The sequence below is a fragment of the Nematolebias whitei genome, chromosome 10 (genome assembly GCF_014905685.2).
Source record: "Nematolebias whitei isolate Nwh7 chromosome 10, NemWhi1, whole genome shotgun sequence".
In the NCBI taxonomy this organism is placed as follows: Eukaryota; Metazoa; Chordata; class Actinopteri; order Cyprinodontiformes; family Rivulidae; genus Nematolebias; species Nematolebias whitei.
Genome location: NC_056507.1, coordinates 9,537,092 through 9,556,892, shown reverse-complemented (window position 1 = coordinate 9,556,892; position 19,801 = coordinate 9,537,092). Strand labels below are relative to the sequence as shown.

Here is a 19,801-nt window from a genome sequence, read left to right as displayed (position 1 = left end):
TTCTTGATCCACACAGGTTCATATATATACATACACCCACTGATGTTTGGTTAGACATCCCTCAACAGGTGTCTCCTGGACCTCCAAGCTTTTTGACTCCATCAACAAGGTTCTGGTTTTCTTGTTCTTGTCATTGTTCTTGTTGTTCTTGTTGTCGTCCTCCTCCTCTTCGGTAGAATTGGTAGAGTTCAGTGAAATGGTTGGTTTCTTGGTTCAGACCCGGTTTTTAGTCCACAGTTTGAGGTTTTTGGAAGACCGTTCCAGAAGGTTTACGTTAGGCTGATCCATCCAATCAGGAACCAGTTCTGATGTTTGGGATCTTTGTCCCGTTGGACCCAACTGTCCAAGTTTCAACCATCCAGCAGTTAATTTGAGGTGAAGTTGAAGAATTTGGAGGTAGTCCTCTTTCTTTGTGACCACAGCATGATGCTTCCACCACCATGCCTGGCAGCTGTTCTTCAGTTTGAAAGCTCCACTTTAATTCCTCCAAACTTCCTTCTCGTCCAGTTTTTTTGTCTCATCTTACCATCGAACTCCTCTCCAGAAGACATTTGTCTTGTCCATATGGACAGTTGAAGGTTTCAGTCCACCTTGAAGGATTTGGAGCTTCTTTTTTGGTCTTCTTAGATATAAAACTGTCTTCTCTGTGTATGTGGATTGTGGTGTTCCAGCAGGTCCCAGTTCATAGCAGACTTGAGCCTTGGTGGTTCCTTAACATCCAGACCCACTCTTTTCCATCTGAGGGGGACAGATTAGTTTTATTCAAGCCAATGAGAAACTACCAGCTGCAGTCAATCATGATCACTAACAGGAAGTCAGCTAAACGTACGGATATATCTGAGCCTGTATGTATATTTGTGAACCGGATCCGGGTGATTAGAACCTCTGTTCACGATCAACTCAATGGACTTGCAGAACCTGATCGTCGGATCTGCTCAAATTAACAGCCTTAAACTGATTAGAAGTCTGTGAGTCTGTGGTGGTCCAGAAGTTCTGCTGGTGTGTCTTGGTGGCAATGAAGTGCAGAACTGTGCAAAAGTTTTAGACGTTACTTTTCAGAAATGAAATCAGAATTACTGAAATGGAACTTCTTTCAGAACCTCACTTTGTAAATTTAGAAGTTTTAGGTTAATTTGAACAAATATCCTCCAACTGCAACTCTGAGTCTGTAAAATCCAGACCTGTTACCAGACCATCAGGGGCAGGATCAGGATTCTGGTGGATATTAAGTTCTGAGGGTCTGATTCCTCAAAACTTTCCCCTTTTCTCACTTCCTTCTGTGAGGACAACTGGATTAAAACACATCTTATGGAGATGGAACACAGATCCAACTACTTAGATTTAAATATTTCTCTTTCTTTTGAATTATTCTCTTTTAGTGACTGCCGTGTAAACTTTCTATTATCTCAGACTCCGAGTCTTTCATCCTTTAGGTCCAGAATCCCACAGCAGTCCCATCAGGGACTCATTAAAAAGAGTTGCAAAGTCCTGCAGAGTCCAGACCTTCAGGAAACCAGCTGATCAATCTGCTCTGAAACTTTTGCACAGTTCTGTAAAATTTGTTTTGTTCTTTGTGTTAAAATCGGCTCCTGGGGCTCCTGGCTAACTGCTTTCTGCTCCTACAGCCACGGAGGAGTCTTTTGGAGGTCCGATCCATTCCTGCGTCCAACATGGACACGTTTTTCCGTCGCCGCTTTAAGAGGAAGGATGTCCCTCAGCAGGTGGAGGTGGAGACCCCTGCGTGCCGCCAGAGGAGGCCCAGCGTGGCCATCCCAACCAGCAAGGCCCGTAGGAGGTCCAGTGTTGGCCTGCCTTCCTCTGCCCTGACCCAGAGGCGCCGCTCCGGCATTCAGCTGCAGCTGGGGCCCCCAAGTGCAGGCGGGGGCCGGTTGGCGCATGTGCCCCACCATGGCAGGACAGGCCACACCCGCAGGCGTTCCAGCACCACCACCCCCAGCCTTAACCCGAAGTTTGCCGTGTGCCGTAGGAAGGTGGGGAAGCTGCGCACCATCGACACCCACCTGCTGGGGTCGTCCATGCTGCTCGCCAGCCTCATCCAGATGGCTGAGGAAGAGGAAGATGGGGGCGTGCTGGGGGCGGGGCTATCAGCCGGAGAGCAGCAGGTGGAGCTCAGGGGTGGGGCCAACAATGGGAGGACGATCTCAAACTCCAGCAGCCTCCACTCTGACAGAGATGATGACAGCAGTGAGTGCTCCACCAGCAGCCAGTCAGAAGGCAGCCAGCTGTCTGAGGCAGAGCAACTGCCCGAGGAGGAAGAGGAGGATGAAGCCTCCTGGCCTCCTGCATCTCATGCCTCCACCCCCTCCTCCATCTCCTCACTGCAGGTTCTGAGGAAGCCCCCTGAGGTGCTACCCACCTCAAGGCCCCTGATCCGGGCCCCTCGCTGCCTTCGCAGGAACTCTTCTCAGGTGTTTGTAGGAGACTCCAGTCCCTTCAGCTATCGAGCCTCCACCCAGAGGAAGAGGAGAAGGATCTCCACTATCTCCAAAGCCGGGAGCCCCTGGCCCGGGAGGGGCCACCCACTGCCCAGCCGCAAGAGCTCCGTGTACTACCTCCACCATCCGGCCTTCTACAGGGGTCCCGGAGCTCTCAGCCCACTGGGGAGCTCCTGCTACGACTCCCGCCTGGAAAGCTTAAGTGCCTTTTTGCTGTATGTGGCCATGAGCAGTCTGAGTCCTGATTCTGTTCCCTGTGACCCACTTCTTTGTGTCTGAAGGTGATATTCAACTGGTCTGTTCTGAGTCTACAGGTTTATAAAATGTCAAACAGTCTGCAGGTCAGAAAACGTCTGAAAATTCATAATATAATATAAAGGCTCTGCCCCTGAAAACTGGTTAGGTCTGCTCTCTGATTGGTTAGCTCCAAGGCTCTGATCAGGCTCCGCCCACAAATCCAGGTTTCCTCTTTAGATTTAGAAAATAAACTTTTGACTGGATTAGAATTTTCAACAGTTTTCCTCTTTTTACAATTTTTTTCAAACTATCGTGTGACTTTGAACAGATGAAAACTTTTTTAACCGGATGCAAACTGAAACGTTTCGTTCTGAACGCTAACAAAAGTATTTTATTCAGTCAGAACACCTCAGACGGGAACCAGAACTTGGTTAAAAACCTGAATCATGTTACAGCCGTGTGAATTTGAACCTGACTGGACCTTAATATTAGTCAAAACAGTCATATCATCTCATTGAACTGAATGTTTTTATTTTTTTTTTATTTTAGAGTAAATTAAAGATGAAAACAAATTAAATAAAATATGTTTAAGGGGTTTTTGGTCCTGTTGTGTTTGCAGGAAAGCCATTGCCAAGTCGGGTCAGCAAGTTCAGGCCAACGTGTCGACGTCCAGACAGACGGACTCTCTGCCGCCCAGCAGCACCGTCGACTGGACCGTGAGTAACGTCGTCATTTCATCACAAACACCAGAGGAGCTAATGGGCGGAAATGGCTTTTGTTGAAAAAAGTATCTAATAAATATTTAATCAGTTTCAAACAAAAAAACTGAAACGTGGAGCTCAATAAAACTAAAGGCCTTTAAAGAGTTAAACATTTTAAAGTAATTTATATTTGATATATTTTTATTTCAGGCTGAGACAGCTCTGAAAGACCGATTAGCTTTTTGTGATTTTTTTTATTTTTATTTTTTTAAGTTAATATTTATAAGCAGTTATGTAAAGGTAGTGGTGATCTGTCATGAAGCTAAAGAACCATCTGAGGGTCGACGTCTTCTGATCTGGTCACCATGAGGAGTTCTAATGATGGTTTCTGCTCACATTAACATCTGAACCCTCCTTCGGTCGAACGATCACAGACTCGACTGGTCTGGGTCGGTTTCAGGCAGAACTGTTGTTGTTCTGTGTTGCAGGAGAACGCTCAGTACGGCGAGCACATCTGGTTCGAGGCCAGTGTTTCTGGAGACTTCTGTTACGTTGGAGAGCAGTATTGTGTCGCCAAATCTCTGGTGAGTTCTCCTTCAGCTCTGCTTGTTGGTTCTGCTCGACCCGGATGATTAAATAAAAGAATAAACAAATGGAGAAGATGTCTTTATTTAAACCAGCTCTTCCTGTTCCGTGTTAAAGTAAATCTGTTGTTTTCTGCAGCAAAAGTCTGTGGCGAGGATGAAATGTGCCGGATGTAAGATATCTGTGCACGTCACGTGCATGGAGCAGCTGGAGAAGGTAAATCGGCTCCAGATGAACTCTGATGTTCCTGCTGCTCGCCTCACAGCTTCTCCTCTCTCTTCAGATCAACTTCAGGTGCAAACCATCGTTCAAGGAACCGGCTTCTCGAGCCATCCGAGAGGTCAGCGTGCACGGCAGCATCTGAAATAATTCAGCCTCAGGCTCATGTCAGGTGATTTAGCTTAAAATAATAAAAATAAAAACCTCTTTGTTTTTCAGACCAATGTGGTTCGGCATCACTGGGTCCACAGGAGGCGTCAGGCTGGGAAGTGTCGGCAGTGTGGGAAGGTGGGTCTGAGTCCTGATCTCTAGTTTAATTAGAAAACCTCTGCCAGGATGTTGGAGGGAGTCCGTGCTTTTGAAAGTCCTTCTGCTGCAAAGCTGAGAATTAGATTGACGGGCAGGTAGACCTAGATAGATGGTAGACTGTAGATAGAGTAGATGTATTCATTCTTCTACCTCAGATGATTTGGTACCAAAAGTGAGAGCTCACGGTTTCTGATTGAGCCGCATGTCTTCATGTTTTTTTGTGTTATTTTCCAAAGCTGTGGGAGGAGCAGTGAACTGAAGGTTCTGATGAAAACAGAAGAATAATGGGTGAATCATAATAAAGTACTTAAATGCTCTGAATTGGCACCATTACCAATGTTCTCTGTTAAAACATAAAACATTTCATCTCAAACCTTCATAATTCCACAAACCTGGCTGGTAGTTTTCCTGATAGGAGTTTAAAGTGTCTGTGACATACAATTTTCAAAATAAATATGAACGCATTTTTGGAATGACAAAATGTCTTTGGTGGGTGGGGGGGTGGGGGGAGACCACACAGCTGAGATGAACATTTACTGGGAGATTCCAATGCCCAGTAACAGGAAGTGATGTCATTAACAGGAAGTGATATCAAAGGGGAACACATGCATTGAAACATTTACTAACAACACAGACAACAGTTATCACAACAGTTATGTAATAAAATGGGTAAAATTGTGTATTATGCTAAATTTTGCTTAAGATCTTTTGTTTCCTTGTATTTGTAGGAAATGCATGTCACAGGAGCTTTAAGTTCCTGTTGGTTCTGCTGAGTTTCAAGAGTTTTCCTTCAGTTTGTACTGATTTTTATTTATTTATTTAATTTTTAAACAGGAAAAGATTAAAAGAAATCGGGCCTGGCTCGGCATAATTTCTGTTTTACAGCAGGTTCTTGTTCTGCAGAACATAAAAAACCCACAGATATCCAGCATCACATCACATTAATAGACACACAGACATACCACATTACAAAATACAAGAACAGCAGCATTTACACGGCAGACAACTAACGGTGATTGCAAAAGATGTCCAACAGATGACACGCGTGATTCATCATTTATATTTAAAATAATACAAGTAGCAGCCAAAAACGGAGAATATAGCAGCCAAAAACAAAGAATAAAGGCTGTAATTTTTTTTAACAAAAGTCTGTCGGTTCCAACAAGTTAACAGTTGTTGTTTTTGAATTAATGTTCTTTGATCACCAGTTTTTTCCTGTGACAGTATGGTCCCCTGACAGTTTGGTCCCCTGACAGTTTGGTCCCCTGACAGTTTGGTCCAGTGACAGTTTGGTCCTGTGACAGTTTGGTCCAGTGACAGTTTGGTCCAGTACCCATTTTGTTCAGTAGCCGTCTGGTCCTGTGACAGTTTGGTCCCCTGACAGTTTGGTCCAGTGACAGTTTGGTCCTGTGACAGTTTGGTCCTGTGACAGTTTGGTCCAGTACCCATTTGGTTCAGTAGCCGTCTGGTCCTGTGACAGTTTGGTCTTGTGACAGTTTGGTCCTGTGACAGTTTGTTCCTGTGACAGTTTGGTCCAGTACCCATTTGGTTCAGTAGCCGTCTGGTCCTGTGACAGTTTGGTCCCCTGACAGTTTGGTCCTGTGACAGTTTGGTTGTGTAATCGTTTGGTCCTGTAACAGTTTGGTCCAGTGATAGTTTGGTCCCCTGACAGTTTGGTCCTGTGACAGTTTGGTCGTGTAACCATTTGGTCTAGTAACAGTTTGGTCCAGTGATAGTTTGGTCCTGTGGCAGTTTGGTCCTGTGACAGTTTGGTCCAGTAGCCATCTGGTCCTGTGACAGTTTGATCCAGTGAGAGTTTGGTCCAGTGATAGTTTGGTCCTGTAAGTGGACGTTTAACTGAATGTTTTCTGCTTCTGATGTTAACCAACAGGGCTTCCAGCAGAAGTTTACGTTTCACAGCAAAGAGATCGTTGCCATCAGCTGCTCGTGGTGCAAACAGGCGGTGAGTTTATGTGATTCGTCTTTGTCTTCTTGTGTTTGTCTGTCTGTTAGCAAAATATCTCATGAATCACTGAGCAAGTTTCACATCTACAAATGATTACATTTTGAAGCCTCAAGATGTCCACCACATTTAATCAACCCTAAAATATTGTCTGTAAGTCAATCAGTTTCACAGATATTGAGCTAATCTTTGGTGTGGTAGTAGCTGAGAGTCATCCCCTTCAAATGCTTAAAGATCTCATGAGAAGGATCTCATCTCTTTGACCTTTGTAAAACGTTGCTGCTTCTGAACATCAACTTTGGAATTTCTTGTCCTTTCAAAATAAAACCTCTCCGAGGCTCTCCATCTTTAAATCGGTTTTCTAGACTTGTTTAAAAAAAAAAACAGACTGACTCAAAATATCTTTGTGTTTTCATTTTTATTGACATTCGTTTTTAATCGTTCTGTGCTGTGATTTGTGTTTCAGTACCACAACAAGGTGGCGTGTTTCATGCTGCAGCAGATAGAAGAGTGTTGCTCTCTGGGAGCTCACGCCGCTGTCATCGTCCCCCCAACGTGGATCATCAGAGTCCGCCGGTCGCAGGTACGAACATCTTTTTTTTTTTTTCCTCAGGCAGGAAAAAAAAAAGTCTGATAGGAATATTTTCACCTCCAACTCCTACATGTGTCCAGTTTCCACCAGTTTCCACTGTTTTTGTCTGTCCAAACAGGTCTCTCTTGTAAATGAGTCTTTGAGGCTCAATGTGATTTATTTGTTTAAATAAAGGTTGAATGAATTGAATGAATGAGTCCGATTCTGGGAAGGATCCAAACAGATCCGTTTTTTATGGAAACACCCAACATGTTTGAGTGGATTCCACCTCAGAGTTTTTAAAACCGATTCCACCTGAGATTAAAACCCACATTCACCTTAGAAAAGTATCAGCTCCAGCAGCAAACCTATAAACAACTAACTATTCATTAAATATTCTCATCAGGATCTGGCTGCTCGGAAGAAATTTATGCAGAAACTAGGAGTGGATTAAGACTTTTACACAATAATAGCCTTCACGGTTTCAGTTTTAGTAACACTGATGTCACCCTAATCTCCATCTTCACGACTTATCCTTCAGTCTTTGTTTCTTTCTCCTGATTACGGGTCACCTCCTCCCAGGGAAGAAATGAGCAGAAAGTTTGTTCTGTCTCGTTTGTGCAGACGTCTCTGAAGTCGAGCAAAAAGAAGAAACGGACGTCGCTGAAGTGCAACAGGTCGAGCAAAAAGGGAGGAGAGGTGAGGAAGTAAACAAATATTGGTATTTAAACAAGAAAGTTAAGTGTTTGGGTCCAAAGTTTAAATAAAAATGTTGTACAAAATAAATTATAGTTTATATCTAGATATAGTATGGTAATGTAAAAACAATATACATTACTTTCTTAGTAAACAAACAAATAAATCTGAATGTTTCATCCCCACAGTCACCTCAGCCCAGACTGAAGCAGTGTTTAGAAATATCTACGTAGATACAAATTGTATTTATTTTAAAAGTTTTACATTCTGACATCAAAATTCTGATTTACAATTTCCTACAGCACATGAACTCAACTCCACACCCTCATAAAAATATATGAAATCATTGTGTTTGACAGAAAAAAAAAACGTTCATTTGAGCTGTTCCTGAAGGTTTTAGATGGTTGGTTGAACAGATGGACCTTCAGGTATCTGAGTGTCACTCTGTTGGACACTTTTCTGCTGACTTCCTGTAGTTTCTGTTGTCATGCAGCTCCAAGATGGCCGCTGGAAGCCCTTCCTGATTAAGCCCCTCCCCTCGCAGCTCATGAAGCCCTTGCTGGTATTCGTTAACCCCAAGAGCGGCGGGAACCAGGTAGTTTTCTAAAGGTTGAATACATTTGTAGAGTTAGGATGAAAAATAACTGAAGCGCTTTACTGTTGATGAGCTAGACCTAACCCAGAGGACACTAGACCTAACCCAGAGGACACTAGACCTAACCCAGAGGACACTAGACCTAACCCAGAGGACACTAAACCTAACCCAGAGGACACTAAACCTAACCCAGAGGACACTAGACCTAACCCAGAGGACACTAGACCTAACCCGGAGGACCCTAGACCTAACTCTGATGACTCTAGACCTAACTCTGATGACTCTAGACCTAACCCAGAGGACCCTAGACCTAACCCAGAGGACCCTAGACCTAACCCGGAGGACCCTAGACCTAACCCGGAGGACCCTAGACCTAACCCAGAGGATCCTAGACCTAACTCTAATGACTCTAGACTTAACTCTGATGACTCTAGACCTAACTCTGATGACTCTAGACCTAACCCAGAGGATCCTAGACCTAACCGCCCCCTAAAATTGGGGATGAAAATGTTCTAATTGCTTCTGTTTTTGAAGAACTTTTCAAATGGTCCCAACAGGTTTTAGGTTTAGTCTTTTCTGACTTTTTCTTCTCTTCAGGGAGCAAAAATCATCCAGTCCTTCATGTGGTACCTGAACCCTCGGCAGGTGTTCGACTTGACCAAAGGAGGACCCAGAGAGGGGTAAAGACCTGCTGAAATCTCCCACATCCCCCTTTACCCCTGTAGAAGACATCTAAAAGAGAGGACAACCTAACATGATGTCCATCCAAACTCAGAACATGTCTCACTTAAGTTTGGGTTTAAGGATTACTGAGTCAACTGGACTGGGTTAGCTGGACTGGGTCAGCTGTGCAGAGGTGACTCTGTGCCTCAAGGACCTTGGACACATCAGTTTTGTTCCCTATGCTGATCCTAATTTGTCCAGGTCCTCTGGTCCAGGTTCAGTTCGGTGTTCCTGGTTCAGTTCTGAGAGTTCTGCTTTGTGTCCTGCAGGTTGGAGCTGTACTCCAAAGTGCCCAACCTGAGGATCCTAGCGTGCGGCGGTGACGGCACGGTTAGTCCAGCATCAAACATGCTTCAGAACCACACATCTGGGTTTGCCTTTTCCTGTTTTGTGTTTGTAACTTCTGGGCCCTGAATCCGTTGCCATGGTAACTGATGCTGGACTTGGCTCTGGACCCAGTTCGAGGTCTGGATTAGAGAACAGTTTAACATGTCTGTCTCTGTCTCCAGGTGGGCTGGATTCTGTCCATGTTGGACCAGTTGAACCTCCGCCCCCAGCCTCCCGTGGCCATCCTTCCTCTGGGGACGGGTAACGATCTGGCCAGGACCCTTAACTGGGGCGGGGTGAGTTCTGTTGGTAAAACTGGACCTGCTGGGAGACGTTAGTCCCGTCCCTGTGTGAAAACTGACCTCACACGTTCTGAGACCACAGCTGAGACGGTTTTGGTAAAAACAAACAAACAAAAAAAATAACAGAACCCAAAATGCTCATGTTCTTCAAGAAACCAGAACAAAAACATTAAGTCTTATAAAAAATTATTTAATCAAATTTTACAGATAAAAAAGAGAAATATTAAGAACATATCTAAATTAATAAACATATGCTTTTATATTTCTATGAGCCTTTCATTTGATTTTAACATTATTTATATAACAATAGTAATATTAATATTATTTCCTACAGTTTGTTTCACAGCCTTTTTGTTTTTGTTAAAAGAAAATTAAAACTTTACATTATAGGCATAAATGTCTAAAAAATTGAGTAGTATTTTTTAAATGTATTTAATTTATTCATGTTGTCCTGACTTGATAAAAAAAACATTTTCTATTACTAAATTATTTCATTATTCAATTACTAAACTCATTAAAAACATGAAAAGCAAAAGTCAGATATTAAAATGTTTGTAGTTCCTGTTTGGTTTAACCCTCCAGCTGCCGTTGGGTCAAATCAAAAAAAGAAGCCTGTTTGAAAACAAAGTCCTCGGGTCATTTTGACCCATGGGCAACAGGAGGGTTTAAATGACTTAAAGCAGTTTTCCTGCCTGAATGAAGGTTTCAGAGGAGTTTTTGGGGTGTTTGTGTCTCAGGGGTACACTGATGAACCCATCACAAAGATCCTGTCCCACGTGGAGGACGGGAACATCGTCCAGCTGGATCGGTGGAACCTGAGCGTGGAAGCCAATCCGGAGGTTCGACCCGACGAGCGGGATGAGCATCAGACAGATAAGGTCCATTTCTCTTTCTTTTAGTAAGAAATGAAACCATACTTTTTAGTTTTAAAATATTTATTTAGTTTCTTTTCTTTCTCAGCTTCCTATTGACGTTTTCAACAACTACTTCAGTCTGGGCTTCGACGCTCACGTCACGCTGGGCTTCCATGAATCCAGAGGTCGGTCTGCTCGCATGAACTCCCAGATTTAAATCTATGAAGATAAATCCATCTCAAAAGTAGTCACACTTGCACAACAACATTTGTGCTTGTATAGTAATATCCACAAATGCATCATCAGTTTCTCATTTGTACACCTTTCAGTTTGCACAAGTAGTATTCTGCCCGTACATGTTGTCGAAGGATGACCAAGGACGAATCCAAAGAGTCCTAAAATGAGACAGAAAGTTTATTCAGCTGGGCCACTCTGAAAAGTTCATGGAATTCCTTGGTAGGAGGGGAGACAGGGGCAGAGCTTCAGGTTTACAAAACTTTCAGGCGAACTGAGATAAGGTGACCTGTCAAGGCCAGTCAGGGAGCCAAATTCAGATAAACACGATTGTTTTGGGGACAGGCAGAACTTTAATTACATCTACCTCGAGTCTTTGTCAGTTCGCTTGGTTCAGAAGCATCCAAATTAAATGGCCACACCAATGGCCTGAGAATAATCCCCGAGATCTGATCCATCCTACCAAAAGCATTTGAGTCTGGGTGCTCGAGGCACGAACCAAGCCATCATAAAGGTAAGCAGCCTGATCGAGTCCAAATTTGCTGCCGACGACTTCCTTGATTGTAGATAAACCAGCAACCAGCCAAATCCAAAAAGCAGGAAACCAGTTATCATAAATCCAAGTATATATGCGTCCTTAAAATCCATGAATGACTGCAGAGATGGACACATCATCAAGTTGTCCAAGTCTTCCAAGTCTATGAAATATCCAGCTGCGTACATGCCAACGGGGCCAATCGGCTCGCCCAAAGCCTGCCTTCTCTTCAAAGAAATGTTATCAATTGTGTTGAGGGACCAACTGCCCAAATCCATATCCATAAATTATGATTCGGAAGATTTGTAGAAGAGAGGCTCTAAGCAGTTTCACAGACAAGACTGAGCAAAAGCAAGAGAAGGAGAGGAGGAGAAGGCGTCCGCCCTCGGCAAGAGCAATTGTTGAAGACATCTTTATTAAAACACGTACTCTTACATTAACGTTACTGGACCCCAAAATGTTAATTAAAGGAACTGTTTGGTAAAAATAAACAATCTAAAATAAGCAGGTTATTATTTTTGTGGACTACTTTTCAGTGAAAAAAAAGATTAATATTACTTGAAAAAAATATATATATTTCTAGTAGGTTGTCGGAGTCAGAGATTCTTTATTGTCATTCGCACCTCATGTGGTACATGTGGTGGAGCAAAATTATGTACACAGGGTCCCAGTTACATCCAACAATAAAATGTATAAGAAAAACAGTAATAACATCTAAGATATGAACTAAGAAAAACATCAACTAAATAAACACTAAGCACTAATAGCATATAAACATTGAACATCAGCACAAACATGAACATGAGTCTGTGTGAGCGGATGTGCACGCATGAACACATCAACATTGAAACAGATCAGCAGCAACATGAAACAGATCAGCAGCAAACATGATGTGATTTTTCACAGTGATTATTCTAGTTAGAGATACATGAGTCTAACAGCCTCAGGGTAGAAGCTGTTCCTCTGTCTAGTGGTTCTACACTTAATGCTCCTCAACTTCCTTCCTGAGGGGAGTGGGGCAAAAATGTGTGTGCTGGGTGAGTGAGGTCCTTCATGATGCATGTAGCCCTCTTCCTGCATCTAGAGGTGTAGATGTCTGTGATGGTGAGGAGACTGACTCTAACAGTCTTCTGTGCAGCCTTCACCACTCTGCAAAGCTTTTCTTTTCCACAAGAAGAATAACCTAACCACTTTTGATGTTAATTTCACTTCCACAAGTCCACAAAATTAACATTTTCTTCTTGTGGAAAAATACATTATCCGGTATTTCTAGCAGAGGAAGAAGATACTGTCAAATATATTTTGAGTGTATGCATGCATGTGTTTTAATGTACAGGTTATGAGCTATGGTGACGAGTTAGAAATTAGTCTTTTTCCAGTAACTCAGTAAATCTGATAGAACTCAGATGTCCTAGCTTTTCACCAGCTTTGAACGCAGCATCACCTTTGTGAATCTGGAGCGGTAAGAAAGTCTCAAAAATCACATTTACAGACAAGCTGATCCATGTGCTCGTGTCGACTGATTCGTCCGCAGCAGGTGGTTTGTGCACATGTATTTGACAATGTATGCGCAGAATATTTCTACTGAAATGTGTACATTTGAAAAACGATGCATTTGTGAGTCTTATAGTTGGCATTTGTAAAACTTTCTGTACGCTTGTGGATCTGATTGTACGAGTACAAATCCCACTGTACGCTTGTGTGACTACTTTTGAGACGGATTTATATTTATATAAATCAACTCTCTTCTGGTTGTGGAGGAGTTTTGGCCCTCTCTTCTTTCCATCGTTGCAACAGTTGGTTGAGGTTTCTACTCAGATCTCTGAAGGTCCCACTACAGTGTTTCAGTCAGGTTCAGGTTCTGGACCATAGAGATGTGTTGTAAATAGAAACATGATCAGAAGTTGGAAGTTGAAGCCACAAAGGACCAGAGCCCCCTAGTGGCCGGTTCCTGTACATTTTTAGCCCTGCCCCTTCATGTAAACAAATAGGAGATTTTTCTGACATCCACTCCTAGAAACCTGAGTATCATCTGCGGAGCTGTGGAGGTTAATCCTGTTGATTGATAGTACTGCTAGGTAGAACCGTATAAAACCATATTGATCCAAACAGAACCTTGTGGAAACTCCTGAACAATGTGTTGTTGCAAGACTTGTTGACCCTATGGCCTTCTAGAGACCAGTTCCAAACAAAAATGAAGGTTTTGCTTCTGTGGTTTTGTGTTTTCAGAGGCCAATCCAGAGAAATTCAACAGTCGCTTCAGGAATAAGATGTTCTACGCCGGGGTGAGTCCGGTTCTTGCTGTGCTCTGACGGTCCATCAGTACCAGACCACGCTGCTAACATCAGTGCATGTTTACGTTTCAGACGGCCTTCTCTGACTTCCTGAGCGGGAGCTCCAAAGACTTGGCCAAACACATCAGAGTGGTGGTGAGTCTGACGAAGGAAAAAACTTCTGGAAGCAAAATGTCTTCCATCACCTTCATCGTGTTCCTCTCCGAGCGTCAGAGGAACGGTTCAGTCAGAAATCAGGAGAACATCTTGTAGAGGTTGTGTCTGTGAGGCTGAGCTGAGGTTTCGTCTCTGAGGTTCAGTCAGCAGGTCAGAGCGACGCTTTATTCCCACCTAAACAAACTGGTTATTCAGAGGCAATCAAAGCTGTTGAACAGAACCTTTTGTCAGAACCTCAGCTGGGCCTGACGCTGCAGAGACGGAGAACAAAGCTCCGCTTTTAATTCACAAAACCAACAGGCGGCTTTTTATTCCAGCCTCTTCAGAACGAGCTGCCTCTAACCTGCAGGACGAATGATCCACAACCATCCAGAGGAAAGATAAACAACAAAAACATTCAGATTTACCAAACTTTTATTATTTTTATGCAGAATAAATTCTGGTTTGTTCCCAGTTTTACAGCAACGGGTTAAAAAAAAAAGCAAAATCATGTTTATAATTAAACATTAAAAATCTTTATAATTATCATGTTTATTAACGGGCAGCACAGTGGTGCAACTGGTCGAGCTGCTGCCTCTCAGCAAGCAGGTCTCTGGTTCAAATCCCGGTCCGGTGACCTTTCTGGGTGGAGTTTGCATGTTCTCTCCGTGCATGCGTGGGTTTTCTCCGGCAGCTCCGGTTTCCTCCCACAGACCAAAAAACATGCATGTTAGGCTGATTGGTAACTCTAAATTGCCCCTAGGTGTGAGTGAGAGAGTGAATGGTTGTTTGTCTCTATGTGTCCCTGTGATGGACTGGAGACCTGTCCAGGGTGTACCCCGCTCCTCGCACAGTGACTGCTGGACATGGGCACCTGCGACCCCATGACCCAAAAATGGAAGTAGCAGGTAAAAGATAATGGATGGCTGGATGGATGGATGTTTATTAACATTAAAATTTGTTTATTAACATGAATATCTGCTGATTAGCTTTTTAAAGTAATATCTGACACGTGAAATAAATATATTAAAGAAAATTTGTTTCTAAAATCAGACCCCAGATCTTCAACAAAATACTGTTTTTTTCTTTTTGTTTTCAGGAAAACTAAGCATTACTCTGATTACTCTGCTTTCTGTAACCCCGAGTACTCTGATTACTTGATGTATCCTGTAACCCACCCTGTTTGTGTTTTCCTGCTCCTCAGTGTGATGGCACAGATCTCACAGCCAAAGTCCAGGAGATGAAGCTGCAGTGCCTCCTCTTCCTCAACATCCCCAGGTAAGCTTCAGAAACATTATTAAAGTAAAAAAAAAAACTTCACTGGAAGTAAAACACCAGGATTCAAATACTTTTTTAGTAAAATGTTTGTACTTTACCTTTAAATGCACCTTCTGTTGCACTTTGAAATGGGGAAAACATTTTGTGCCTCTTGTCAAACCAGCATGACTTTTCTTTGCTTCTAAATAAATCTGAATCTTGTTTCCTGTTTCCTCTGGTCTAGGTACTGCGCCGGCACCACGCCGTGGGGGAACCCCAGTGAGCATCAAGACTTCGAGCCTCAGCGTCATGACGACGGCTGCATCGAGGTGATCGGCTTCACCTTGACTTCTCTGGTGAGTTTCCAGCTCATCCAGTCCACATCAGAACCTCATCAGATCCAGTCAGAACACACGAGACCAAGTTAAATCACACTGCATCCAGTCAGTCCACATCAGGTCACATAAAAACCACTTCGGGTTCAGTCACAACACAATCCACCAAGATGGACCGTATCGGATCCAGTCAGAACTCAGGAGACCAAATAAACCACATTTGATTCACATGAAACACTTCTGACCCATCAGAACACATTAGAACGTATCGGACTGACAGACTGAACGATGTGCAATACATCGCTGATTAAACCAACTTAACTGACACCTGCAGTAAGCCCCGCCCTCAGCGCAGGTGTTAACGGCTTTAGCTGATGCTACCTGTGGTTTGTGTACAGGCCACGCTGCAGGTCGGCGGTCATGGCGAGCGTCTCCATCAGTGTAAGGAAGTGACCCTCACCACCACCAAGTCAATCCCCATGCAGGTGGATGGCGAACCCTGCAAGCTGGCGCCATCCATCATCCGCATCAACCTGCGGAACCAGGCTAACATGGTGCAAAAGGCCAAGAGGAGGATCAGCATGCCCCACCTGAACGAGTAAGAGTCAGACTGTTGATAACATTTTATCTCCACCTGCTTTATCTGTTAAAATAAAACAAATTTAAACAAACAAAAAAATATCAGTACAAAAAAAACATTTAGTATTTTAATGAACAGGCACTCCTCACAACTTCACAGAGCTTTTATTTTCAGTTTGTACCACTGTCATCCAGTGTTTATGAACCTTTAACGTCTGCCCAATAATTTTCAAAACATCAAAGCCTTAGGTGATTTACTGATTTACATTTCTAACATAATTTAGGTGTAGCTCGCCATCAAGAAACAAAAAACATGCTGGCATGACCGAGACAGCTAGCATGATGTAGGTAAATGGTAAATGGACTATACTTGTATAGCGCCTTTCTGTCTTATGGAGATACTCAAAGTGCTTTACAACACAGTCTGTGCCCTCATGTACCCATTCATACAGCACTCTACTAGACCTTTACAAAGATAATTGAACAAACCAGTCTAAAGAGACTAATCAGAGATTTATCACATTCATACACTGATGGGACACGCATCAGGGGTTCAGTGTCTTGCCCAGGGACACTTCGGCATGTGACAACTGGTGGATTCGAACCCTCAGCTCTTGCATTAGAGGACGACTGCTCTAACCACTCAACCACAGCCGCCCCAAAGGTGAAGGCTAGCATCACGTATGTGACAGCTAGTGTGACGTATGCAATATTATATATATATATTTATTTATTTATTTAAATTTATTTATTTTATATTTTTAAATATATATCCAACTACACCTCAAGGACAAGGAACGCTGTGTTGAGGACCACCAGGTCCAGATGTTGGACAGAGAGGACAGATGGTTTTAAAGGGGGTTGAAGGAAGACGTTTATGTCAAACGATCACAAACAACATTAAACAGAGGAGGAGGTCTCGGATGTCAACTTTCTAAAACTTCTAACGCAGCATTAGACTGATCCCAGGTCAGCTCCAGTCCAGTTCACACCTCTGAACCAGAGCAAGAGCACAACGAGCCTCCACTGTGAGGGTGAGTAGTTCCAGTCTAACCTGCAGCTGAATCTATGAACTCAACTAGGCCTCTCATGCAGTTCTTTACATATTTCCCACACGTCTCAATCAGAAGTGCACAACGCCACTTTCCACCATTATAGTAGGCAGCACAAGACGACGGTCACGATGGCTTTCAGACAAATTATAACAAAGTATATTGATACTTTTGACCAGTCTGTAAGAGAAATATATACAGCAGTCCCTCGATACTTCGCGGTTCGATTTTACGGACTCTTTTTTTTGCAGGTTTTCAATGTAAGATTGTGCACGACTTTGCAGATTTCTCGGGGGTGTCTGGAACGTCACCCCCGCGATAAGTGAGGGACTAGTGTATCCAGAAAATTGCTGTTAGGATTGACTCGTATGAAGTAGAGAAAGGGAACGTGTCAGACGACACGGACAAGTTGCCTCCGTCATTGTGCTAACATTTTCTTCTCATTAATAAATTGTGCGTTCGTTTTGTGTGTTTTCTCTATATTTTAGTGTGTAAATGGTGTGTGTGTGCGTTTTGTCTGCAGCCAGCAACCGGTTCCAGAGAAGCTGCAGATCAGAGTGAATCGGATCAGCATGGCGGCGTACGAGGCTCTGCATTACGACAAGGACCAGCTGAAGGAGGCCTGTGAGTTAGAACCAGAACCAGGACTGTTTTCACCTTCATCATAAATCTTGGTTTCTTACATCCACTTAAACCAGTTCTGTTACTGAGTTCACATTAAACCAGATCAGAATTAAACTGGAACTTCGGCTCATGTTGACCCACTTTCAGCTGAGTTTCAGCTGCTACCCTGAGTTTGATGTTTGTGTCTGTGCAGCGGCGCCGCTCGGAGTCATTGTCGTCCCCGGGGACAGCGACCTGGAGATGTGCCGCCTTCACATCGAGCGTCTGCATGACCACCTGGACCAGGTGCAGCGCAGGCTCACGTTGACTCTGAGAACTGGTTCTGTCCGTGAGACTCGAAGCAGTTTGTCTCGATGTCTGCTCAGATTCCAAGCGGAACGATGAATTTAACGTCTCTTGTTTGTTTCTGTGCTTGACTAAATTAATCTGAACAGATTAGATTAAAATACAGTTCAGATATTTGGAACAGAACCACATGTCTGTCTGAGTTGGGTTCTTGAAAATGATCCAGTTTTCATGCTTCACCTCGTTGTGTTCCTGCAGGACGGGGACAAAATGACCCGGGACAGTCTGTCCCCCCAGAAACTGTCCATGAACTGGTGCTTCCTTGACTGTAAGTCCACACAGAACATATGTCTGCAGGCCCAACATGGATCCTGACCCGGTTCTGCCTTCTGTTCTCAGGTACCACCGCAGATCGCTTCTACAGGATCGACCGTGCTCAGGTACGACTCGGTCTGTTCGGGTCGGTCCCAGCTGATCAGAACGACCCGTTTGTTTTTCAGCCAGATGTGTTTGTATTGTTCCTTCAGGAGCACCTGAACTATGTAACAGAGATCTCTCTGGACGAGCTCTACATCCTGGACCCGGAACTGGTCGTCAAGGAGACGGTGGGAACCTCCCCCAGCATGCCAGACCTGGTGGACTCTGAGGAGCCCCAAAGACAGTTCTCCTACCCCTGCTCCCCGTCCTCTCCCCCTACTGCAGCCAGGTGAGTCACCCCGCCCTGGTCCGAGAAGGCCCGTAAAACCAGAACCAAGCAGCTGCTTAACATCAAAACATGTTTAGGATAAATAAATTATTTTCAGTCCTGCAGAGTTCTGTTTATAGAATGCCAGTCAGAACCCACAGCATGTCCAGTCAGAACCCACAGCAGGTCCAGTCAGAACCAACAACGGATCCAGTCAGAACCAACAGCAGCCTGAATTTAACTTTGAATTGTACTCAAATTAAAACAATCCTTTTCTGTTAAAATCCTCGCACTGGTAGCTCGGTGGTCAGCGCCACGGTCTTGTAATCGTGAGGTTGCAGGTTCGAGCCCAGTTTCCATTAGGAAGGGCATCCGACATAAAACAAACTGCCAAATATTTCATGAGTTTGCTCCATGTGGCAACCCCTGAAGAAGGAGCAGCTGAAAGAAACTTACTATTTTCAGCTAAAATATTGAGCAGCACTGAAAATGTAGCTAAAATTAGTTAAAGCTGTAACTGAAGTAAAAGTAGCAGAACAACAGCTAAAATTAACAAAAGCTAAAATCTAAAATTAGCATAACAAAAGCTCAAACCTGCCAAACTGTTCTTAATGAAGACGGGCGTGTCAGAAATACGTTTCCCAGAATTCATCACACATCAGACCACCAGGTGGCGCCATTCTTCCAGTCTGATTAACTTTAATCCATAATTTTTAAAGTTTTTTTTTTTTTTATATAGATCAGCTTTAAACAGTTGTTTGGCTTCAGACCGAAATATTAAAAAGCTTCAAATTGATGCTGCAGTTTTTCTCTGAAAACATCTCAGGAGTTCATTTAATCCAAAAGGGGTGGGGGATGGACTCAGATTCAGTTACCATGGAAACCTTGTTAGGGTCACTCAGTCCCTGACGGCAAGTTGGACTGATGGAAGGATAGAACTGACTGTCTGTCTGTTTGTCTCAGGGACAGTCAGAGGAGGAGGACTTCCAGTGACAGTTCAGTGTTGGAGGCTTTGAGAACGTTCAAGTCCCCCCTGCACAGGTACACACACACACACACACACACACTCATGCACAAACACATGCACACACACACTCCTATAATAATCTCTGAACTGAAGTCATGGAGCAAGTTTTTAGATCCAGAATTGTGTTACATGTACATTTGTGTCCAGAACCTCTGATCTGGTCCAGAACCCCTAATCTGGTCCAGAACCCCTGATCTGGTCCAGAACCCCTGATCTGGTCC

The 19,801-nt window shown here is 43.6% G+C and overlaps 1 protein-coding gene across 1 annotated transcript in view; it reads left to right on the top strand.

Annotated features, from left to right (window-relative positions):
• The first annotated feature begins 1,670 nt into the window (after window positions 1–1,670).
• dgkzb (diacylglycerol kinase, zeta b) overlaps window positions 1,671–19,801 on the top strand; it is a 26,391-nt gene continuing 8,260 nt past the window's right edge. Inside the window, exons 1-26 of the mRNA XM_037683300.1 lie at window positions 1,671–2,671; window positions 3,313–3,409; window positions 3,883–3,978; window positions 4,118–4,195; window positions 4,263–4,319; window positions 4,418–4,486; window positions 6,399–6,470; window positions 6,937–7,053; window positions 7,666–7,740; window positions 8,231–8,332; window positions 8,930–9,012; window positions 9,325–9,385; window positions 9,565–9,678; window positions 10,422–10,562; window positions 10,645–10,723; window positions 13,537–13,592; window positions 13,674–13,736; window positions 14,941–15,014; window positions 15,238–15,349; window positions 15,727–15,926; window positions 17,483–17,583; window positions 17,777–17,868; window positions 18,127–18,196; window positions 18,268–18,308; window positions 18,396–18,574; window positions 19,517–19,594. Of these exons, the coding sequence (XP_037539228.1) occupies window positions 1,671–2,671; window positions 3,313–3,409; window positions 3,883–3,978; window positions 4,118–4,195; window positions 4,263–4,319; window positions 4,418–4,486; window positions 6,399–6,470; window positions 6,937–7,053; window positions 7,666–7,740; window positions 8,231–8,332; window positions 8,930–9,012; window positions 9,325–9,385; window positions 9,565–9,678; window positions 10,422–10,562; window positions 10,645–10,723; window positions 13,537–13,592; window positions 13,674–13,736; window positions 14,941–15,014; window positions 15,238–15,349; window positions 15,727–15,926; window positions 17,483–17,583; window positions 17,777–17,868; window positions 18,127–18,196; window positions 18,268–18,308; window positions 18,396–18,574; window positions 19,517–19,594 (3,308 nt within the window). The remainder of the gene's footprint in view (window positions 2,672–3,312; window positions 3,410–3,882; window positions 3,979–4,117; window positions 4,196–4,262; window positions 4,320–4,417; window positions 4,487–6,398; window positions 6,471–6,936; window positions 7,054–7,665; window positions 7,741–8,230; window positions 8,333–8,929; window positions 9,013–9,324; window positions 9,386–9,564; window positions 9,679–10,421; window positions 10,563–10,644; window positions 10,724–13,536; window positions 13,593–13,673; window positions 13,737–14,940; window positions 15,015–15,237; window positions 15,350–15,726; window positions 15,927–17,482; window positions 17,584–17,776; window positions 17,869–18,126; window positions 18,197–18,267; window positions 18,309–18,395; window positions 18,575–19,516; window positions 19,595–19,801) is intronic.